Genomic DNA, 24,698 nt, shown 5'->3' on the forward strand with positions numbered 1-24,698 from the left:
TAATGGCCCAGAAATTCGTGTCGGGGGCTTCCCGCGGGTGCAAGCCCCGACCTACACTTACCTAGCGCGCCGGCAGTTGAGGCCTGGGCCTGCGTGGATTTCCTGTCTGCGGCCCGGTCCAGCTCCCGGCGCGCTGTGCTTGCGTGATCCAGCGGCGTACTTAGTGCGATGCGTCGGCTGGGATCACGTGAGCACTGGGCAACCAATCGGAGGATGCAAAAGTTCATTCATGAGTTTGACAGTAAGAACTGTTAAACTCATGAAAACTCTGGGCGTCCAAAACAGTACTTAAACTTGAAATAAAATTTTAAAAAAATCACACTATTTAAATTAACTATAAATAACTTTAAATAACTATTTTAAACAATAATTTAAATTTTTGAAAAAAATAATTTTATAAAAATCGGGGCTAAAAATACACTTACCTTACTGTAAAGTCTTTAAAAATAATAAACCTGTGGGAAAAAAAATTCTAATTTTAATTAATAGACCACTTACCTTTTAAAATTAAGTCCTTACGTCTGCTTTTTTAAAGTGTAAAAAGTGGAGGCCTTCACGCACGGGCAAACCTGGAAAAAAAATGAAGTTCAACGCGCACGTGCAGACTCCTGCGCGCACGCGTTCGACCTCTGAACCCCTTGGTTCAGAGGATCGGAAATGCCGGTTTCCCGCCCAAGCGCTGTGCATGCAGAAAACCGGCAAGTCCATCAGTCCCACGCGTGAGTACACAGTGCTTACTCGCGCGTTTGGACACTAATTTCTGGGCCATTGTTTATTTTAGAATGTAAGAAGTCACACAACACCAGGTTATATACCAACAGTTTTATTTGAAATCACAAGCTTTCGGAGCACTGCTCCCTCGTCAGGTGAAGTGGAGAGATGCCTATAGACACAGATTATATAGTCAGAGAATAATGCCAGATGATTACAGGTAATCTTTATAACTGCCATTTAATCTTTCTAACTGGCACCTCTCCACTTCACCTGACGAAGGAGCAGTGCTCCGAAAGCTTGTGATTTCAAATAAAACTGTTGGACTATAACCTGGTGTTGTGTGACTTCTTACATTTGTCCACCCCAGTCCAACACCGGCATCTCCACACCATGGCTATTTTAGAATGTATTACAGATGTAGGATTCTGTGTAACAGCAACAATACTGCTCAAGTGTGTGGCTTGATTTATCTGCATTTGAACCACAATTAATATCGGGAATTTCTTCGGAGCTGCTCCCGCTCTGCTGCCTTACCTTTGGCAGATGACGGTGGATCCGGAGCAACTCAAGGAAATTCCTGGCCTCAGTCAAGCAAGTTGTTGCTTATTAAAGCTCAGTATAGGACCTACACCAGCTCTCAGCTGGCGTAGATCCCAATAGGCTTATTGATGGCATATTGAGCCTAATTCCCAGGGTAGCATGGGAATGTTCTCCTGACAAGCACCGAAAGCAGTGCTTTGACAGGCAGGCAGAAGACTCGCAGTGCTCCAGCTTATTTTTGTGGGGCTTGGAGGAGCAGTCCCTGGTCCTCTTCAGCTGTACCACTGGGTATAACTGGGCAGAACATCTACTGTGCACACTGCGCTCACTTGTCTCCTAAAATAGCAGTCAGGGTTCTACGTACATCATAGGGCCCTGATTTTCAGGCAGGCACTCTAGTCGCCCAGTGGTAGGCCCCATTCAGGACGGTGTTGGCCAGATTGGGAGTAGGAACGAGGCGGTGAGTTTTTCCACATGATTTTCAGGGTGCTATGACCCCCTTTCTGCCAAGTGGAGCCAGTGAAAATTTCCCCCAAAACATCCTTCGTTATTTATCTTTTGCAATATATGACCTGCGATTGTGAAGCTAAAGTAGTCCATAGGTATTGTTTTGTATAACAGCTTTTATGCTGTCAGCTGTTATGCAAAACAATACCTATGGACTACATCATACCAGGTAGCATCATACCATAGGCTAACAGAAAACAGTTGGCGCATTCAGCATGGGAGAACAGTTTGCCAAAAGGCATATTTTGCTGCCCTGTACAATGGTATTTTTCAACAACATGATAATTGGTTTCATAAGTTGGACTATTTAAGCAGTATCAAATTTTTTGTGTGTGTGTTTTCGGTTAAAAATTCCAGTTTTAAATTAAATGCATACTAAGTTGGCACCATAAATATAATAAACTACTACATTTCAGAAATTTGTATATGTATCAGACAATGTTCCCGTTAAGCTGCCGCAGCGGTCTGGAAGTCCCACACAGGCCGCTTATCGGCTTTTCAATGGGAATAAGCACACATGCCCGAAGATTTGAATGGGCTGCGCAGCCAGTTAAAGGGCCCACGCACCAAAAAAAAATTACAGGGAACATTGATATCAGGCTGTACGGTAAACAAATAATTCAGTACTCTCAAAGGTTAGACTATCAGGCTGCACCAATATATTTTAACTAAAGGGAATTTATGCAAACTATTTCTTTCTCCTGTCTAGCCTTTCTGGAACATAGGAACAATTTCAGTGGGATGAGTATGGATCTGGCCCCGTTAAACTGGAATCAAAGATTGGTAGGCAAAACTGTAATGGAACAATGGGCTACCTTTAAAGAGGAAATAGTTCAGGTACAGTTGAGGTACATTCCCACTAAGGGGACAGGCAGGGCAACTAAAGTCAGGGCTCCCTGGATGACGAAAGAGATAGAGATTATGATGAAGCAGAAAAAGAGTGCGTATGACAGATGTCAGCTTGCAAATATATCTGAGAATCAGGCTATCTACAGAAAGGTCAGAGGAGAAGTGAAAAAGAAAATAAGAGGGGCAAAGAGAGGATATGAGAATAGAATGGCAGCCAACATAAAAGGTAATCCAAAAGTCTTCTATAGGCATATAAGTAGTAAAAGGGTAGTAAGAGGAGGGGTGGGGCTGATTAGGGACCAAAAAGGAGACCTATGCACGGAGGCAGAGGGCATGGCTGAGGTACTAAACGAGTACTTTGCATCTGTCTTCACCAAGAGGATGCTGCCATAGACATAGTGAAGGAGGAGGTAGTGGAGACACTTGATAGGATAAAAATTGATAAAGAGGAGGTGTTAGAAAGGCTGGCTGTACTTAAAGTAGATAAATCACCAGGAGTGGATGGGATGCATCCTAGGATGCTGAGGGAATTGACTGGGGAAATCACGGAGGTACTGGCCATAATCTTCCAATCCTCCTTAGAAACGAGGGAGCTGCCAGAGGACTGGAGAATTGCAAATGTTACACCCTTGTTCAAAAAAGGGTGCAAAGATAAAACCAGCATCTACAGGCCAGTCAGTTTAACCTCGGTAGTGGGGAAGCTTGTAGAAACAATAATCAGGGACAAAATTAACAGTCACTTGGACAAGTGTGGTTTAATTAAGGATAACCAGCACGGATTTGTTAAAGGCAAATCGTGTTTAACCAACTTGATTGAGTTTTTTGATGAGGTAACAGAGAGGGTTGATGAGGGTAATGCAGTTGACATAGTGTACATGGCCTTCCAAAAGGCGTTCGACAAAGTGCCACACAATAGGCTTGACAGCAAAGTTGAAGCCCATGGAATAAAAGGGACAGTGGCAGCATGGATACGGAATTGGCTAAGTGATAGGAAACAGAGTAGTGGTGAACGGTTGTTTTTTGGACTGGAGGAAGGTACACAGTGGTGTTCCCCAGGGGTCGGTTCAAGGGCCACTGCTTTTCTTGATATATATTAATGACTTGGACGTGGGTGTACAGGGCACAATTTCAAAATTTGAAGATGATACAAAACTTGGAAGTATAGTGAACAGTGAGGAGGAGAGTGATAGACTTCAGGAAGACATAGACGGGCTGGCGCAATGGGCGGACACGTGGCAGATGAAATTTAATGCAGAAAAGTGTGAAGTGATACATTTTGGTAGAAAGAATGAGGAGAGGACATGTAAACTAAATGATACAATCCTGAAGGATGTGCACGAACAGAGAGACCTGGGGGTATGTGTGCACAAATCGTTGAAGGTGGCAGGGCAGGTTGAAAAACAGTTAAAAAGGCTTACGGGATCCTGGGCTTCATAAATAGAGGTATAGAGTACAAAAGTGTGGAAATTATGATGAACCTGTATAAAACACTGGTTCGGCCTTAACTGGAGTACTGTGTTCAATTCTGGGCACCACACTTTAGGAAGGATGTGAAAGCTTTAGAGAGGGTGCAGAAAAGATTTACAAGAATAATTCCAGGAATGAGGGACTTCAGTTACATTGATAGACTAGAGAAGCTGGGGTTGTTATCCTTGGAGCAGAGAAGATTGAGAGGAGATTTGATAGAGGTGTTCAAAATCATGAGGGGTCTGGACAGAGTAGATAGAGGGAAACTGTTCCCATTGGCAGAAAGGTTGAGAACCAGAGGACACAGATTTAAGGTGATTGGCAAAAGAACCAAAGGCGACGTAAGAAAAAACTTTTCTACACAGCAAGTGGTTAAGATCTGGAATGCACTGCCTGAAAGGGTGGTGAAAGCAGATTCAATCACTGCTTTCAAAAGGGAGTTGGATAAGTACGTGAAGGAAAGAAATTTGAAGGGCTACGGGGAAAGGGTGGGGGAGTGGGACTAGCTGAAGTGCTCTTGTAGCGAGCCTGCACGGGCTCGATGGGCCAAATGACCTTTTTCCATGCTGTAACCATTCCATGATTCTACGAAGAGTAAGCCATTCAGCCCCTTGAGCCAGTTACGCCATTCAGTTAGGTCATGTCTAATCTGTATCGTAACGTCATTTACCCGTCTTGGTTCTGTAGTGTCCGTGTGTTGATAAAGACACTGAAGACAGGAGTTGGTTCATAGGTATTTACTAAGCAAAGTCTGGGGGGGGGGTTCTAACGGATATACACAATATACAGGCTTATATAGCCCGAGTGGCAATTACCGGCATTACAGCACACCTGGGGCTCTTAAAGGCACATACACCACAATTCCTCCCCTTTTAGCTAACCAGTACATCATATTTTAAGTAATTATTAATTACATGTTATAAGCAAAATAATATACATTGCTGTAGTTAATTAATTATAAATTAGTCTCTCGGGAGGCTTCCTGACTCGGTCCGGATAACGCCTCGGGGGTGTAGTAGTTTCTGGTGGTGTAGTAGGTTCTTCTGGCAAGGCTGATTCGGCTTGAATGCCAATGTCGGGTTCATTGGGTTCCAGTATCACCGGATCGGAGGTAGATATGGGTATCTCTACTTCATCGTTAGATGTATAGAGTTGTGGTGTAGGTTGTCCCTTTTCGGATGACTATGATTTGGTCAGCATGGCGCCTTATTATGCTTTCTCCAATGTCCACGGTATACATCAGTGGTCCTAGTCGTGTGCAGATAGTTCCAGGCTGCCATTTCTCGGTACGGTAGTCCCGGGCCAAAACCTGTTGACCTATCTGGAAGGCCCTAGTAGGCCTTTCATTCATGCCTTGAAACTGCCGGTTCTCCACGTCCCTTCTGATGTTGGGCTTGACCAAATCCAGCCGGCATCTTAGGTTTCTATTGAAGAACATCATGGCGGGAGTTTGGTTGGTAACCATATGTGTTGCATTCCTGTATGCGAATAAGAAGTTATCCACCTTGTGCTGAAGTTTTATGTCTTCATTACCCATGGCCTTTATGGCCTTCTTGAAGGTCTGGACAAACCTTTCAGCCAATCCATTGGTGGCGGGATGGTATGGGGCGGACGTGTAGTGCTTAACCCCATTGTTTTTTAAGAACTTTCTGAATTCTCTGGACACAAATTGCGGTCCATTATCAGAACATATCTGTTCCGGCAGCCCATTCCTGGCAAATATGGTCCTTAATACTGTGATGGTTTTTTCCGTGGTGGTGGAGGACATCTTTATTACCTCCGGCCACTTGGAGTGTGCATCAACCGCGATTAAGAACATTGAGTCCATAAATGGACCAGCAAAGTCGATGTGCACCCTTTGCCAGGGAGATGAGGGCCACTCCCATGGATGTAGAGGGGCTTGTGGTGGAGCGTTTTGGACCTTCTGGCATCCTAGGCAGCTCTTGGTCATTTCTTCGATGTCTCCATCGATACCTGGCCACCATACAAACGCCCTAGCTAGGTTCTTCATTTTCACTCCACCCAGATGCCCCTCGTGAAGCTCCTTTAGCACTTTATCCTGGAGTTTGGGTGGAATCACCACTCTGGATCCACACATCAAGGTTCCTCGGCACACTGACAGCTGTTCTCTTCTTTGCGAGAATGCTGGCAACAGTGGTTCGCCATGTGCTGGCCATCCCTTCACTGTTAAATCGTAGACCCGTGAGAGAGTCGGGTCATTTCTCGTCTCCCTTTCAATGGCAGAATTTGTCACTGGTAAACATTCCACTATGGTAGAGTGGAACATCTCTACTGGGTCTACTGTAGGTGCCTCTTCTACCGTTGGCAACGGTAGGCGCGATAAATCGTCAGCATTCCCATGCTGTTTTGACCCTTTGTATTCTATGTTGTATTGGTGTGCCCCTAGAAAAAGGGACCACCTCTGTAGCCTTTGTGCTGTCATAATGGGAACACCTTTTTTAGGGTTGAATATGGAGATGAGGGGTTGATGGTCAGTCAACAAGGTAAATTTTTGTCCGTGTAGGTAATGGTTGAATTTCTTCACTCCCCATACCAGGCTGAGTGCTTCCCTGTCGATTTGGGCATAGTTACGCTCAGCTGAGTTTAATGAGCGTGACGCAAAAGCTATCGGCCGTTCTGAGCCATCAGGGAATTTATGGGATAATACTGCTCCTATGCCATAAGGGGATGCATCGCACGCCAGTCTGATTGGCAGTGATGGGTTGTAATGAGCCAAAACTTCTTCGGATGTGATTAAGTCTTTGCATTTATGGAAGGCACATTTACAGTCTTCGCTCCATTTCCAAATCACTCCTGTTTGTAGAAGTTCATTAAGAGGGTGTAGAAGAGTTGATAAGTTCGGTAAAAATTTATGATAGTAATTTATTAATCCCAGGAACGACCTTAATTGTGAAACATTTTCAGGTGCTGGGGCTTTTATAACCGCTTCAATTTTTTCAGGTGACTTATGCAACCCTTCATTATTAATTATGTGGCCACAATATGATATCTGATTTTGGAAAAATTCGCACTTGGGGCGATTCGCTCGTAGGCCCCGTTCTTTCAGCCTAGTGAGCACCTGCTCCAAATTGGCAAGGTGCTCGTTGTCTTTTTCTCCTGTTATAAGGATGTCGTCTAGGTAGCATTGAGTCACAGAATCACAGAAACCCCACAGTGCAGATAGAGGCCATTTCGGCCCATCGAGCCTGTCCGACACATATCCCACCCGATCCCCGTAACCCCTACACCAACACATATCCCACCCTATCCCTGTAACCCCACGTATTTAATCCCCCTAACACTAAGGGTCAATTTATCATAGCCAATCAACCTAACCCGCACATCTTTGGACTGTGGGAGGAAACCGGAGCACCCGGAGAAAACCCACGCAAACACGGGGAGAATGTGCAAACTCCACACAGACAGTCGCCCCAGGCCGGATTCGAACCCGGGTCTCTGGCGCTGTGAGACAACAGTGCTAACCACTATGCCACCGGAATCCCTTGCAGGATTTGCTCCATAGCTCTTTGCCAGATAGCTGGAGCTGATGCTACTCCAAAAACCAGTCGATTGTACTGGTACAGGCCTTTGTGTGTGTTTATCGTGAGATACTTTTTAGAGGCCTCCTCAACCTCCATCTGTAGATATGCCTGTGCCAAGTCAATTTTGGTGAAACGTTTCCCTCCGGATAGTGAGGCGAAAATATCTTCTATCCTCGGAAGAGGATACTGTACTGTGTGAAGGACCGGGTTTACAGTCACCTTGAAGTCACCACAGATGCGAATTTTTCTCTGTTCTTCAGATTTATCTTTATTCAATGCTTTTTTCATGACTGGAACGATGGGTGTTGCCCATTCGCTCCAATCTATTTTGGATAATACGCCTGCTTTTTCCAAATTCTCCAGCTCTGCCTCGACTGCTGGACGTATTGCGTATGGCACTGGTCTTGCCTTAAAAAATTTGGGAATTGCTGCATCTTCCACTTTTATTGAGGCGGTGATGCCTTTCAAGGTTCCTAGTTTCTCTTGAAACACTTCTTTGGCGTTGGCCAAGATGTCTTTTAATCGTTCAGGTATGATGTCATCATTGTTTTTTTCCTTACTGGTCACCGTCAGTGCCTGAATGGAGTGCCAGTCTAAACGTATCTTCCTGATCCATTCACGTCCCAACAACGGTGGACCACCATCTTGTAGAATGTATAAATACAACTTTTGTATTTCTTTGCCGTTGTATACAACAGGCACCCTTATTTTTCCTTTGGGGTATACTTTCTGCCCCGTATATGTTTTTAAGATAATGGATGTGTCTTTTAGAGGTATATGCGAAAATAGCCTCGTAATCCCGTCGATTTATTACGGTTAGAGCTGATCCTGTATCTAGCTCCATTTTAACTGGGGACCCTGCTATTGTGAGGGTAACCCAAATGGTTTGGTAATCATCTTTGGCAAGTACATTATGTAATTTGAGACAGCTTAGTCTCTTGTTTTCGAAGTCGCTATCGCTCTTCTGGTCTTCGGAGCTACTGTCCGTCATCATTTGTACCTTCCTGTACTTTTCCTTATTGATTTTTTTTTTTCTGTCAGTGGATTTATTTTGTCCAGATCGGCATACCCGTGCAATGTGTCCAATCTTCCCGCATTGCCTGCATGCTTTGTCCTTGAACCAGCAGTCCCTCTGGTTATGGGTGGATCTGCCGCAGCGATAACATCTTTCGAAACCCTGTGTCATTTCATGGGTGCCGAAGTCCTGTGTCTTTTGTTGTACCTCTGCAGCTCCTTTTGCTGCTGCTTTGTATGATACAGCCATACTGAAAGCTTTGTTCAATGTTAAATCTTTTTCAGAAAGCAGTCTTTTTTGTGTTCCTTCACTTAAGAGACCCCAAACGAATTTGTCTCGAAGATAATCTGATAGTCCTGCCCCGAATTGGCAGTACTTTGATAACTTTCTTAATTCGGTTAGGTAATCAGCGTTACTTTCATTCTCGTGTTGATTTCTCTTGAAGAACTTGAATCGTTCCGCTATCAGCAGCGGTGTTGGGTTTAAGTGCTCCTGCAGGGTATCAACAATTTCTTTAAAATTCTTGTCCTTTGGTTTGGCTGGAGTGATTAAATTTCGTAACAGCCCGTATGTCTTTGCGCCCATTAAGTTCAGAAGTACTGAAGCTTTTTTTTCATCTTCTATTCCATTTGCAGTGCAATATACCTCTACTCTTTCCACGTATGTGATCCAATCCTCTATTTCGCTATCAAAAGCATCAATATTACCAGATTTAGGCATTTCAGAAAAGATATGGCGCTTCCCGCGCTTTTTTTTCTTTTCTGTAGCAAAGATATGGCGCTTCCCACGCTTTCCCGCCGCTGCTGCCGATAACGTTGTTTACTGCGGTTTCCGTTCTCTTTTTTTTAATTTACTGTTGGAGACTTGTTCCCGCCGGAGGTCTGAACGCTGACCTGCTTCCCGCGCCGGCCGTCTCCCGAGTGCTCCCTCCCAGTCCGTTATTGCTTGCCTCCGATTTCGCTGCCTGTCTCAGCTGTAGAGCCAGCCGCTGGAGCCCCAGCCTGACGCCCAGGAAGGATTAGCGCAGTACCTGCCACCAGCTTGGCCAGCTGGTGAAACCACAGCTTCTCTCACTTCCTTGAGTCTTCTGGACGCCCGAGGAATCGATGTCCTTGAGGTGCTGCCGAATTGCAGGTAAGTCCGTTTCCACTTCGTCGCCACTGCAGTGTCCGTGTGTTGATAAAGACACTGAAGACAGGAGTTGGTTCATAGGGATTTACTAAGCAAAGTCTGGGGGGGGGTTCTAACGGATATACACAATATACAGGCTTATATAGCCCGAGTGGCAATTACCGGCATTACAGCACACCTGGGGCTCTTAAAGGCACATACACCACAGGTTCCGTAACCCTTAATACGCTTGCCTAACAAAAATCTATCAACCTCAGTTTTGAAATTTTCAATTGACTCAATCTCAACAGCTTTTTGGGTGAGAGTGTTCCAGATTTCCACTACCTGTTGTGTGAAGAAATTATCCCTGACATCAACCCTGAATGGCTTAGTTCTTAATTTTAAGGGTATGCCCCCTTGCTCTGGACTCCCCATCAGAGGAAATAGTTTCTCTCTATCTACCATATCAACTCCTTTGATCATCTTAAACACCTCAATTAGATCACCCCTTAATCTATATTCAAGGGATTCCAAGCCTAGTCTATGCAATCTGTCCTCATAATTTAACCCTTTTAGCCCAGTATCATTCCGGTGAAAGTGCACTAAGGTCAATATATCCTACCTGAGATGCGGTGCCCAGAACAGAATGCAGTACTCCAGATGGGGTCTAACCAGAGCTCTGTACAGCTGTCATGTAACTTCCACCCCTTTGTATCCCAGCTCTCTTGAAATAAAGGCCAACATTCCATTAGCCTTTTAAATTATTTTTCTACCTGTCCGTTAGGTTTTAGTGATTTCTGTACATGTACCCCTAAGTCTCTCTGCTCATCCACAGTTCCTAGCTTCTCGCCATTTAGAAAATACTCTGACCTATCTTTCTTAGGTCCAAAGTAGATGATCTCACTTTCCCACATTGAACTCCATCTGCCACAGTTTTACCCACTCACTTAATCTATCAATGTCCCTTTGCAACTTTCTGCTCCCATCTACACTATTTACTGTGCCACCTAACGTAGTGCCATCAGAACAGTTAGATATATGGCTCTCTATTCCTTCATCCAAGTCATTTATAAATATATAGTGAAAAGCTGAGGCCCCAGTACAGATCCCCAGGGGACAACACTAGCCACATCCTGCCAATTTGAGTACATATCCATTATCCCTACTCTAATACCTCCTAACCAATTCCCTATCCAAGCTAATAGGTTGCCTCCAATTCCATGCACTCTCATTTTTATTAACAGTCTCTTACGTGGAACCTTGTTGAATGCCTTCTGAAAGGCTAGATAAATAACATCCATAGATACTCCCTTATTTACTACGTTTGTTACAACCTCAAAAAAAATCAACCTGGTTCATTAGACATGACTTACCCTTTATAAATCCATGCTGGCTCTCTCTGATCAGCTCATATTTGTCCAAATGCTCAGTCACTCTGTCCCTAATAACAGACTCTAGTAACTTCCCCACAACTGACGTTAGACTAATAGGCCTATAATTTCCTCGTTTATCTCTTCTATCCTTCTTAAATAATGGAGTGACATTGGCAATATTCCAAAACAAGGGGACAGTTAATAATCAAGAGAGTTTTTGAAGACCATGGCTAGAACATCTACAATTTACTCACCTGCTTTTAATACTCTGGAGTGGAAACCATCAGGTCCTGGGGATTTGTCTAACTTTATCTCATTAGCTTCTCCATCACCATTTTTTTAAACTTATATTGAATCTAGTTAGTTCTTCCCATTGATTTATTTTTAGTTTTCCTTGTATCTCTGGTACTTTATCCTCACCCTCGTCTGTGAAGACCGATACAAAGTAACTATTTAGTAAGTCTGCTATTTCCTGATTTCAAATTACAGTATCACCTGCGTTTGTCAATAAGGGGCCCACATTATTCTTTCTCTTAATATATTTGTAAAAACCTTTAGTGTTGTCCTTCATATACCTCGCCAGCTTTTTCTCATATTCACTTTTTGCAGCTCTTACCACTTTCTTTGTTGTTCTTTATATCTCTCCCAGTCTGTGGGAATTCTATTGTTCTTGCCTTCGTATAAGCCTTTTCTTTTAGTTTTCTACTATCTCTCACTTCCCTTGTTGAGCAAGGTTGTTGAATTACACACATTGAGCTCTTGCCTCTCAAGTTTCCAGTATTACTATTAATGAACAGAAAGTATGGCAGCATTTTCGAGGATCGAGTTAAAACTCTGGCAGAAATCCAACATGTATTGCTAGTTGCAGTTTACCCAAGACAAAGCCAAGGCATTAGCAATATATTGCTGGACACAGACCTTACACACAAACAAGAGGAACATCTACAGAGTATTTCCACTTTAAACACAATGGGCCGTATTTTCCGATCGGAGGCTTCCCGCGTGCGTCCCTGGGATCACGTGGGACATGGGGAGCCAATCAAAGAAGGGAATCTCCCTTCATACACTTGACAGATAGACCTGTCAAATATAGAATGGAGATCACCCCAAAAACACTGTAAAACATTAAATAAATAAATCACATTTTTAAAATTAGTTGAAATTACAATAAATTAAATATTTTAAACTAAAATTTAATTTTTTGAAAAAAGTAATTGTTTTTTACAGGGCTACAAAAATAAACTTACCTTTTTTAAAAGTATTTTTAAATTAGAAATGAGTGGGAATTTTTTTAAAAACTTTTTAAAACTCTTATGCTGGTCAAAGCAGAACTTACACCTGCTTTTACCAGGCGTAGGATGTCGAAGGGTTTTCAGTGGGTGGAGGTTCTGCAGAAAGCGGAACTCTCTGCCCGCAGAGGCCCTTCTCCAGGGCAGGCATCCGATCTGTCAAGAGGATTCTTGACAGATCCGAAATGCCGGTGTTCAGCACATGTGCTTCGCATGCCTGAAACCGGCATTTCCGATGTCCCTACGGGTGTGTACACAGCTCGTACACACCCGTAGGCATCGGAAAATACGGGCCATTGACTAAGCTTGCATCTATGTTTGAGCACACAGCCTAATAAAATTATAAACTTCGTAAAAACGTTTTCAATTCAATAACATTGAAGCAGAACTGGGACAGCAACTATATAAAGCAGCCCATTGTGGTGCCTAGTTATTATTAAATTAGCAGGGGAACATTCAGGACATGGCTTGGGTTCCTGCTTCTGATCACTATCTAGTGGCTCCTGCTGGAATGTGCATGCGTGTGGATGTCAAGTGAGAAAAGATAAGCCCTGGTTGTCTTGCTGCCAGTGGTCGATTCACCTGCCTTTACTTGCTGTCAAAGCTCATGAGTACTGGCTACTGATGAGAAATACTGGAGAATTCCTGTAATCTATCAAACTGTGCATCAGCACAAGTCAATGCCTCCAGGAGGGAAGGGGAAGAAATTGGGGCGTGGAAACCCTGGAATGGGTCAATGATTCAAAAGAAAGTGTGAAATATAAAATGGATGTTTTTAAAATAACTGATTTTCTTTTTTTTTACTTTTGTTTAAATAGCTGCTTTGACATTCAAATGTTTGAAGGACCAGTGGCAAGTGTATTGCAAAATAATAAGAGAGACTAACCTCTGTCAGGACATGAGGTGGTATCAACGCTGCTGTGAGACCTGTAGAGACTTCTATGCACAAAAGCTACAGCATAAGAGTTGACATCTTCTTCCGCATCAGCACCAAACTTTTATAAGTACAATCTAATTTATGAAATACAGAACTACAACTTGTTTAGACCAAGGTACTGATGTATTAGGTATAATTTATTCATTTTAATTTATTTTTTTGTTTACCAAGATTTTTTTTGGAGTGCTATTCAGTGGTTTTCGAAATCCAAATATTTTAGCTTTTTGTATCTAAGATGGGTCCATTCGTCGCAAACTGATAACTTGGAAACTGTCAGAATGTAGCCCATGCGTAGGTGGCCCATGTCTTCATGGATAGCGTGTCATGAGCTGAAGTTAACACTTACTGTAATCGTTTCAAAGACTGTAAGGAAAGCCTGTAGCAAAATATTGAAGTTCATATTATGCATTCAATAGTGACAATGATATTTGCTTGAAAAACAGTGACTTGAGAGTAAAACACTGTGGAGCGCAACACTGAATTATTTTTGCATCATTCAGGTACTGTCTAAGTTTCTACAGTCTAAGAATAAATGTCAACCGCATTATTGTAAAAGCGTCACTATTAGCAGTTTACCTTTATAATTTTGTAAAGCAGTGTAGAATGGAACATTGTGACTGTTCACATACAGCAGCTAAACCTTTCACTCGCTAAATACTGAGAATAAAATTCTATGAATTTTAGCTCTGAATGAATATTAATTTCTGTATGCAGTGCATGGGTACTTACGCCATGTTTGATATTTTCTACTTTGTCAAACTCAGATCCCTTGTTTGTATATTGCTAAATACCAGGGGTTAAAAAGAAAATAAACACTGCAAATGCTGAAAATCTGAAATAGTGCTGGGAATACACAGCAGGTCATGGCAGCATCTGAACAGAGGGCGTAGTGAAGACAAGAGTCTGTACCCGAATCATTAGCCCTGCTTTTTAATGTTTCAGATGTTGTTAGACTTCCTATGTATTGCCAGCATTTTCTGTATTTTTTTAACCAGTTTTAAATAAAATGTTTTATTTAAACATTTGGGAGAAGAAAAAAATTAAGCAAAAGAAATTCATAATGCCATTATGCAGAACATGCTTTGGATACAAAAGAAATCAGGGTAAAAGATTCGGACGGCACTCGTGTCACCAGAAATGCGAAGGGTGAACTTCCGTCTGCCACTCTCGCCTCACACTGACCCCATCTCAAATTCCTGGGATTTAAATAATGGGGCTGGGCGTCCCCAACTGTGGCAATGCAACAGAGGCAAGTGCCCCACTAAGACAGTGGAACGGCACCCAGCCACTCCCATAGCGGGAGCCCAAGGCCAGGATCAAAATGAAGTAAAAGGGCCAAAATATTTTTAGTATTTTTCCTGGAGTGCAATGTGACCCCTATTCCAATGGTAATCGATCTTCCTGCGATCGATTACTCTTCATCTTTTTGACTTGAGGCCCACAACAGGGCGAATGCCTGTTCTCAGCAGACGCAGGCCCTTCTGGACCTTTCAGGGGCACTTCTCATAGAGTTTCTAGATTAGCCTGGGAGAGCACCTCTCTGGCACCCTGCTAAACTGCTGGTTCAGCACAACTGGGGTAGGTAGAAGAATCGCCTGCTCCCTCCCGCCCCTGTCACCCAGGAGTGTAATTTGCTAGTGACTGGAAAAGGGCAGAAACTTGCCTGACTCAGGTTCTGCTCTAGCTTCTGACTCCCCTGCCAGAATTACACATCAATTGTGATATTTTCATCGCTTAATTTTTTTTATCTGTTAAGTCACGTGTGACTCGCTTTTTTGCAATGAAAAAGTTAAAAAGCTTAGGTTTGAAATTATATTGTGCAATATTAGCATACAAACACATGCATTTATATTAAAATTCTCTTGCCTGCTATTTTAATAGAAGCATTAATTCATTTAAAATAAAATGCCTCCATTAAAATAATAAATAAAGGAATTTCGTAGCATAATTTGAAGGATTTGTGGCAAACTACTGGTTTTAGCAGTACTCATCGTGTAGGTATGTTCTCTACCCCCATTGCATGCCACTGAGAGATTTACAGCAGTTGTTTGACCGGATTGTCCAATAAGCCACATTTTTTTAAAAAGGTTTCTCTTAGCTACATCTTTTTTTAACATGTTATTTTCTCCGCCACGCACACTCAAGTTCCTAACTTTCGAGTCGGGAGGTCTGTAGAGAACGATTAGTTGACTTCCCTCTGCTTTGTTATTCATTTTTCTTTCAGCATTATAGCAGAGCTCCTCACCCAGCTGTCGCTGTGTATTAATGCTAAAATGGCCAGGCTATGCGCTGTTACTAAAATAATATTTTTGAATTTTCCCCTTTGCGTCATTATTTTGAGCACAGCTATCATTTTCTGAAAGACTAAAGGTGGGCCGATTAAGTTTCAGGCTTGAAAAATTAAGGGCTTGCTTTTTTTTGAGAAATGAATTATTTAAATATGAATCAAGATGATTACCTACAAATGCATTAGTGCTGTGCAATCAGCTCCTGTTGCTGGCATATTTGGCTGCTGTGATTTTAATTTACAGTTTGCAGTCGAAAGTTACGCTCTTTATTGGAATGTGTTACATTTGAGAAATGTTGACATTGTCTCTCTCAGGACCTTGACTAATTTAAATAGTGTCCTTCAGAAAATCAACAATCTGTAGTGTAAAATTGACAAGGTGCTCCATTTCAAAGTGGAACAGTTACTGTTAATCACAAGGATGCAAGCTTGTTTGTGTCCATGTAAACTGTAGCAACTAAACAGTAAGGTTGTGAAAAAACCTGACCATACAAATTTAGTTTGAGAACTCCTATTCCCATGTGTGTACATGTTAGCAAAGCTGAAATATTGTAACTCAAGCAAGCAAGTTGTACTGAAGCTTTTTCTGCCTCCTTGTATAAAATATACAAACAAAAATGCCCAGATTTCCTGTATTTTTAACAGCATAATTTATTCATATAATTAACAAAAATTGGTCAGGTCTCCTCTGTAGTCATTTGAAAAATGTCTCCGAACAAAACGGTCTTTGGCATATTAAACAAAATGAGGTCTGCAACTCTGGATAAGCAGGCGGTTTCTCATTCCATCGATAACCTCTTTTAGTTTTATTATTGCAGATCATTTTATTCTAGAAAGTAATTTCATATCAACTTGCCCAGAATCATTTAAACAGTAAAAGTTATTATTTGGCAGCATTCTAAATTGATTTTTATTTTTTCTTCAGGTGCTGTTACTTGAAATTATCTGTGTAGAACTGAGTGTAGATCTTTAGAATTGTAACGTTTGGAATAATTCCCTTTATTGTTGTTGCATTCATTGCTTTTAACTAAAATTTTGAAGAAATACCAAGTGTAATGGGATTTGCAAACTATTGCGTAATTGTGAAATTGTATGTATTTGATCAACTACTCTGTATACTTTATGCCTCATAGCACCAGGCATCTCCCCAAATTGTTATCCTTGTACAATCGTAAAATAAACAATATATTAAAAGACTTTTTTTCTACAGTGTCAGTTTATTAATAACATTTTATTTGCAAATCCAGTTGAATGCCTGTTAAGAATTCCTAAATATTGTCATTAAGAACAAATTCTCCTTCATTTTCTACCATCCCTCACCTTGATGAGCACAAAAATTCATCCCACCAGAAAAAGGTAACATTATTATTGCTACATAAATGATTAAGGAATCTAATTATATTCCATTTCATTCTATGGGGTAGAAATTCCGTAGCACCCATCTGTGCGCTCAGACTTGGCGCTGCAGAGACAGTTGCGCCTGAACTGAAAAGCACAAGGCCAGCCTGAAATTGGGCATCGGACCTCATTAGCATTTTATTCCCGAGCTGCCGATACCTGTTGCACCTCCACATGCAGCTTGCGCATTGCGGGTCATGAATGTCACCGAGTACCAATTTCTATCCCTAATTATGCAAAGAATATTACAATTTGTATTGCTTACAAGGCAGCAGTGGAAGACATCAGCATCTAGAGACATGAAAATTGCATGAATAGAATATACATATTTTCTTCAGTTATAAGCTGATATAAGAATTGCATCCATTCTAAGGCAAGGTAAAAAGCTGTTTAAAGATTCCTTGGAACTCACCCAATGAAGCGCAACTAAGCAATTGCATAAACACTGTGGGGATGTAAGAAATTATTAATCTTCTCCCTCAATAAAATAATAAGTTTAATTCACCCACTTCCCCAAAAAGGGGCTGAATTATAGCCACCCCAGGGTAAGAATATGTTTGATTTCACTGTGTATAGTAAAATCATAAACAATTTCTTTTTGAATGTATTTACGATGTCTGTACACATCACAAGCAGAGAAATTCAACTGTCCCACATGATCAAGAAAGGTATATCTGTGTGACCCAGACAAAAATTGTTGAGTTTGCACTCATTTCACAATTCCTAGGTATAATTGGATAATTAATGAGTTGGGTAACAGGAAACATTGAGTGGTTATCACTGGTAATGGTTCTAATTGGGCAACTGTAAGCAGCAGAGGCCCCCAGGGATGAGTCCTGTGACCCACATGGTTCATAATATTTATTAATAACATTAATAAGGTATTGCAAGCACTATGTCTAAGTTTACAGTGACACCAAGCTGTGTGGGAAAGCAAGATGTTCCATAGAGATGGGCACAGTTTAAAGAGATTGACTGAGACTTAGCAGCTAAGCAGATGAATGGTAGATCGTATTTAATATTGAGAAACAAATAGCAAATCCAATTACTGAGTGAATGAATGCTTAGTTACAAATACAGCTCTGCCGTAAATACTTTCTTGCATTCAGTGGGCTCAGTCACTACCTGAAGTGGTCTGTCCAACTTACTTTTATGGGAATTGATTCTCAGTACCCTATATCTACTATTGTAGGAATCGTCAAATTCCTAACTAATAACTGAGGTCGACTCAGGAGATCAAACAAACAGGTCTTTAATGTAAGACTAAACGAGTTCGAACCGTTTGTTGAGATCGATACAGGAGAACCACGAAAACAGGTCTTAACAAGATGGAGATTCCAGGAGGACTGCCTGGGCAGTCATGTGGTTTGCGACATGACGTCATCGCGTTTGCCCGCGTTTTCCCGCGCTCTTAAAGGGGCCACGCCCCGTACATACAAACACTATATACAAAACACAGTAATGTCTAACACAATGGTACCGGCTTAGGCTAATGGTAGAACATCGCTAAACGGAATTATATACAGTTGCCCAGAGTCATTCAGTGGCTCCGCCACATGCGCCCCCCCAGAATTCGCTTTAACGGACAAAGTCAAACGGTGAGGGGGTCTGATGAGCCTGTCAGAGCGACTCCTGTACTCCTGAGGCAGAGGCTGTTGGGCGGCTGGCGGTCTGGCGGGCGGTTGCACTTGGTCTGCTGTAACAGCGATGGGTGGCCGACCTCGTCTCAGCGGTTGTGCTGTCTCGACGGGGCGATCGAGGTCCAGATGTGCTGGCTTTAAGCGATCGACCGAAATGTGGTCCGGTTTACCACCAACATCTACCATGAAGGTTTTGTCCCCTGCCTCCAACACACGGAAGGGACCAGTATATGGGGCCTTGAGTGGATCCCTATGAGCATCGTGGCGAATAAAGACGTACTCAGCCTTGTGAAGCTGGCCAGACGCGGACCATGGCTTTGTCGATGCTGGCAGGAAATCCCCCCGAGACTCGCAGCGGCTGACCGTACACCAGCTCCGCTGATGAAGAGTGAAGGTCTTCCTTGGGGGCCGTGCGAAGGCCCAACAGGACCCACGGTAGCTTGTCTGCCCATCCAGCGTCCTGGAGGCTGGAAGCGTTCACCGAGGCCATTCGCCTGTGGGTGGTAGGCCGTGGTGCAGTGCAACTTGACACTGAGTCCTTGGGCCACTGCATTCCAGAGTTCGGAGGAAAACTGCGGTCCTCTGTCGGAAGAAATATCTGCGGGCACTCCGAAACGGGCGACCCAGGTGGAAATGAATGCCTTGGCCACGTCCGCCGAAGTAGTGGATGACGGGAACCGCCTCCGGCCATCTGGTGGTGCGGTCAACCATGGTCAGGATGTGTGAAAAACCATGGGAGGGTGGGAGTGGTCCTACCAGGTCCACATTGACATGGTCAAAACGTCGCTCCGGAACTGTGAATCTGGCCAACGGAGCTTTGACGTGGCGCTGTACTTTGGCCTTTTGGCAGACCACGCAGGTGTTGGCCCAGTCACGGACATCCTTGTGCATGCCATGCCATACGAATTTCGCTGACATCAGCTTCTGAGAGGCCTTCATTCCTGGGTATGACAACCCGTGTATGGCATCGAACACTTTACGGCGCCAGACAACCAGCAGGACCGGGCGAGAGTCCCGTACGGAGATGTCACACAACAGCGTGGTACCTGCCGAATGGAACTTGACGTCAGCCAACCGGAGGCCAGTGACGGTCGTTCTGCAGGCTTGGACTTCTGGGTCTGAGGCTTGGTCCGCTGCCATGAGGACGTAATCGATGCCCAAATGAACTGTATTGACGGTCGCGCGGGAGAGGCAGTCTGCCACCAGGTTGTCCTTACCGGCCACGTGCTGTATATCCGTGGTGAATTCGGATATGTAGGTCAGTTGATGTTGCTGTCGGGATGACCATGGTTCGGCGGTCTTGGCCATGGCAAAAGTTAGTGGCTTATGGTCCACAAAGGCGGTGAACGGACGTCCTTCCAGGAGGAAGCGAAAATGGCGGATGGCCAGAAAAAGGGCGAGCAACTCCCGGTCGAACGTGCTATATGCTCTCTCATTCCGCCGTAGTTGATGGCTGAAGAATGCCAACGGCTGCCATGTCCCGTTCACCCACTGCTCTTGCACGGCGCCGATTGCGTAGTCTGACGCGTCGGTGGTGAGGGCGATGGTGGCTCCTGGCAGCGGGTGCACCAGCTTGGTTGCGTTGGCTAAGGCGCTTTTGGTGTCGGCGAACGCTCGGGCCATGTCATCCGTCCAGTCTACTGGGTTCTTGCCAGTCTTGCCCTTGAGGGCCTCGTACAGGGGCTGCATGAGTAGTGCTGCCTTAGGCACGAAACGGTGGTAAAAGTTTACCATGCCTAGGAATTCCTGCAGGGCCTTAATGTTTTGCGGGCGTGGAAAGGATATCACCACCTCTACCTTCACTTGTAAAGGAACTGCTCCCTCTGTGGTGATGCGATGCCCCAGGAAATCAATTTGGTGCAGGCCAAACTGACACTTGGCCGGGTTGATAATCAGGCCGTGTTGGCTCAGGCGTCGAAAAAGGGTGCGTAGGTGACAGATATGTTCCTCTTTAGTAGGACTGGCAATTAGAATATCGTCCAGGTAGACGAAGAGGAACTTGAGGTCCCACAGCACAGAGTCCATCAGGCGTTGGAAAGCCTGGGCGGCGTTCTTTAACCCAAACGACATTCGCAAAAACTCGAAGAGGCCAAATGGGGCGATGACTGCGGTCTTTTGGACATCCTGTGGGTGCACTGGGACCTGGTGGTAGCCCCGTACGAGGTCGACTTTCGAGAAGACGGTGCTCCCTGCCAAATGGGCAGAGGAATCCTGGATGTGGGGGATCGGGTACCGATCAGGAGTGGTGGCGTTGTTTAGGCGTCGATAGTCGCTGTATGGTCGTCATCCGCCGCCAGGCTTCGGGACGATATGGAGGGGTGAAGACCAGGGACTATTCGACCGGCGAATAATCCCTAACCGTTCCATGGCTGCGAACTCCGCCTTTGCGACCGCCAGCTTGCCAGGTTCCAGGCGCCGGGCTCACGCGTTGACCGGGGGGCCGTTGGTGGTGATGTGGTGCTCAACACCATGTTTCGTGACTGTGGAGGAGAACGTGGGTCTTGTCAGGTCAGGAAATTCGGCGAGCAGACGAGCGAACTTGTCAGGAGTCGGGAAAGCACAGGCGACGGTGCACGATGTAGTGTTACTGCGGTAACAAGGGATAGAATTGAAAGTTTCTGCGTTGATCAACCACCGGTTTTTCACATCGACCAGGAGGCTGTTGGCCCACAGGAAATCTGTGCCAAGAATGGGCTGAGAAACCTTGGCCGTAACAAACTCCCAGTGAAAACGTTGCCCCCCGAAGCACACCTCCACTCGCCGTCTGCTGAAGGTCCGAATTGCTCCGCCATTGGCCGCTTCAAAGGCGAGGCCGTGATTCCCTGCCTGCACATCGAGGGCGGACGTGGGTAAAATGTTGCACTGCGCTCCAGTGTCGCACAGAAAACGACAACCGGAGAGCGTATCGGTGATGAAAAGCAACTTGCCCGCATTGCCGATTGCCATGGCGGACGCGGGGCGCCCGTTAGACCCGTTCCTCAGTAGTCGCGGTTGTTTTTTTGGGGGGAAAGCTGCAGGGAGGGCAGCAATGTCTCGCCTTCATGCCGAACTGCGCGTGGTAGAAACACAGCCCAGCAGGCTGACGAGCTGGGGCGGCGTCTGTGGGGGATGGGCGCCTCGTGGCGGTGCAGTACTGCTGCGTTACCACGAAAATTTTGTCCGCCTCTGCCGCGAGTGCCGAGCAGTCTTCCACCTCGGATCTGGCCAGGGCAGCTTGCACCTGCTCAGGCAGCTGGCTGAGGAATAGTTCACAGAAAAGGAAGCATTCCGGTTCTGAGCCCAGGAGTGTGAGCATTTGGCTCATCAACTCCGAAGGCTTGGAGTCCTCGAGCCCGGGCATAGCGAGCAATCGACGGGCGCGCTCCGATTTAATGAGCCCGAAAACTTGCAGCAACCGCGCCTTAAGGGTTTCATACTTGCGCTCTGTTGGAGGGTTCTCGAGGAGGCTATTGATCCGCGAGGTGGTAGAGCCATCGAGTGCGGAGACCACATAGAGATATTTGGTCTGATCCGCAACGATGTCCCTCAGGGCGAACTGGGCCTCGACCTGAATGAACCAAGAGGTCGCTTGCTGCTCCCAGAACTGCGGTAGGTTCAGCGAAACGGCGTTGGCCTCCATGTTGTGTTCTTTTTGCGAAAAACGTTCACAAAAAACGGGGTCACCAATGTAGGAATCCTAACTAATAACTGAGGTCAACTCAGGAGATCAAACAAACAGCTCTTTAATGTAAGACTAAACGAGTTCGAACTGTTTGTTGAGATCAATACAGGAGAACCACGAAAACAGGTCTTAACAAGATGGAGATTCCACAAGGACTGCCTGGGCAGTCACGTGGTTTGCGATGTGACGTCATCGCATTTCCCGCATTTTCCCGCACTCTTAAAGGGGCCATGCCCTGTACATACAAACACTACAAAACACAGTAATGTCTAACACAATGGTACCGGCTTAGGCTGGTGTTAGAACATCGTTAAAGGGATTTATATACAGTTGCCCAGAGTCATTCAGTGGCTCCGCCACAATATAACATAACCCAGGATGTAACAGTAGCACCGCACCCCCCCCGCCTCCGCAGCCCCCTGTGATCTGCACTGGATATTTGTTTATTTTATATATGCACTTCTTAAATCTCTCGTGGATCAAGTAAACACTTGGTGAGATCAGGCCAGATAGGAATCATCAAGTTGCTTTATTGCACAGTAAGCCAATCATATGGAAAACTCATGATCGGACTTACTTAATGTAATCCATGCTACTTATTGTTTAACAACATAAAATATCATGCCATACTGCCCCACATCAGTGGATCATCTTACTAGACTTAAACAAGATGGCTTCTAACTGTCCTCCAGCATTTCTAACCTCGTCAACTTCATGAAAGCCCTCACAAACTTCTCTTTAACAAATGGGAATATTTTCACTGTGCTCTCGTTCCAAAAAGCCTCACTGCCTGTGTCCCCATCTCTGCCTTGTCTGCCTCTCTAGCAGCTAATGGGATCAGATCTTTTCCCACACACGGGCGTGAGGTGTTTGTCAATTGCTGAGACAATCTAATGAATTACTTGTATACAATCTATAGGAAGACAACATTACCACTAGCTCATTAGTAGCTTAACTGCCTATTGTCCTGGCTTATTTTTACTTGTTTGAATACAGTATGTTTTTTAAAATGCAACTTTAAAACGAACTAATTTTTCCAAATCCTTTCTCTGGAAAAATGTTAAGGGAATTCCCAAAACATGACATAACATGCTGTTAAATACTATGGCCGAATTTTCTGGGGTTTGTGCGGGCGCGATCAGAGGCGGGTCGGGTGGGAAATATGAAAAAAGTTGGAGTAGGTCGGGAACCCGCCGTCATCCCGCCCCCACTCGCCTTTCCCTTGGGCGCGTTTGCCAGTGCAGCAGCGACCCAACCGGCATGGTTGGCGACCTAATTGAAATCATTATAAGCTTGATGTCAGACACTTAGCCTTTTCCCCCCCTACATTTCAAATTTCCCTGCATGGCCACGGGATTTATGCAGCTCGGGAACCTCATCTGTTAACCTGAGGCAGGAGTTGAGTGGCCATTACTCCAGCTGATTACTTGACTGCATCAAATGTACTATAAAAGCTCCAACCTCACAGCTGATCACTTTCCTCGGGCAGAAGCTGTTGCTGACTACATTGCCAGCACAGATTTAACTTTCTGCAGGCTGCAAGAGTTTCCAACAAAGCCTCCATGCAGTGTCACCTCATTGGAAGAACCTCTCTCTCCATTGACAGATTGCTTCTGTCAACTCCACTTGACCTGCTATCTATTCCATCAGCATAGGTACTGTTTATACTGTCTCACGTTGGACCTCAGAATCTAACCACGATGAGCCCCAACACCAGCAGCATCAGGCACACCAGCAGCACCAACAACAACACCACCAACCTTTTCCGCAACCACCTAATGCTGCACAGGGCAGAGGGCATCAGTACCCGAGCACACTGCTGCCCAGGAGGCCAAGGATGGCCACATCATGGCCAGATTTACTTAACTTTATGCTGTACACCCAAATGGCTGCCACAAGATGTGCCAGGTTGGCACCACCCCACAGCAGCACCCTAAAGGAACCCTACAATAACCAAGCCATTCCTTTCACACTGACCATCATTGATGGAAGTTCCGGTATGTGTTACCAGTCACTGTAACTCACTAAGCCGCTTCCAAAGGTGCGCACAATTGTGTCCAAGACAGGAAAATTATGAAAATAAAGATTTTAATGGTTGACAGTACATTAACGGAAACTTGCCATTAGTATTGACAAAAACACCCAAGTGGCTACCCTTGTGAATCTACTTGTGTGTCATTTTTCTCTTCCACGTGCTTCTACGAGGTGCTACCCCTGTGGCTTCAGCAGAGGTAGAGGCAGCCTGCTCACTTTCTTGCTGCTACTACTTAGACATGTTTGGCGGACGTCCTCTGAGTTTTGGAGCCTGTGATGGTCCCGCCAAAGTCTGCTCCTCTTGCAACTGTGCAGGGGCAGACTTGGCCATCGTG

General features: G+C 44.6%; 1 protein-coding gene across 1 annotated transcript in view; it reads left to right on the forward strand.

Annotated features, from left to right (window-relative positions):
- The window catches only part of LOC147124270 (A disintegrin and metalloproteinase with thrombospondin motifs 19-like), a 719,202-nt gene extending 702,375 nt beyond the window's left edge, over positions 1–16,827 (forward strand). The window contains exon 23 of the mRNA XM_085984458.1: positions 13,225–16,827. Within this exon, the coding sequence (XP_085840584.1) occupies positions 13,225–13,376 (152 nt within the window). The 3' untranslated portion in view covers positions 13,377–16,827. The remainder of the gene's footprint in view (positions 1–13,224) is intronic.
- The last annotated feature ends 7,871 nt before the right edge of the window (positions 16,828–24,698 follow it).

Source organism: Somniosus microcephalus, chromosome 1 (assembly GCF_052327205.1).
Source record: "Somniosus microcephalus isolate GS21.2 chromosome 1, FLI_Smic_1.0, whole genome shotgun sequence".
NCBI classification, from domain to species: domain Eukaryota; kingdom Metazoa; phylum Chordata; class Chondrichthyes; order Squaliformes; family Somniosidae; genus Somniosus; species Somniosus microcephalus.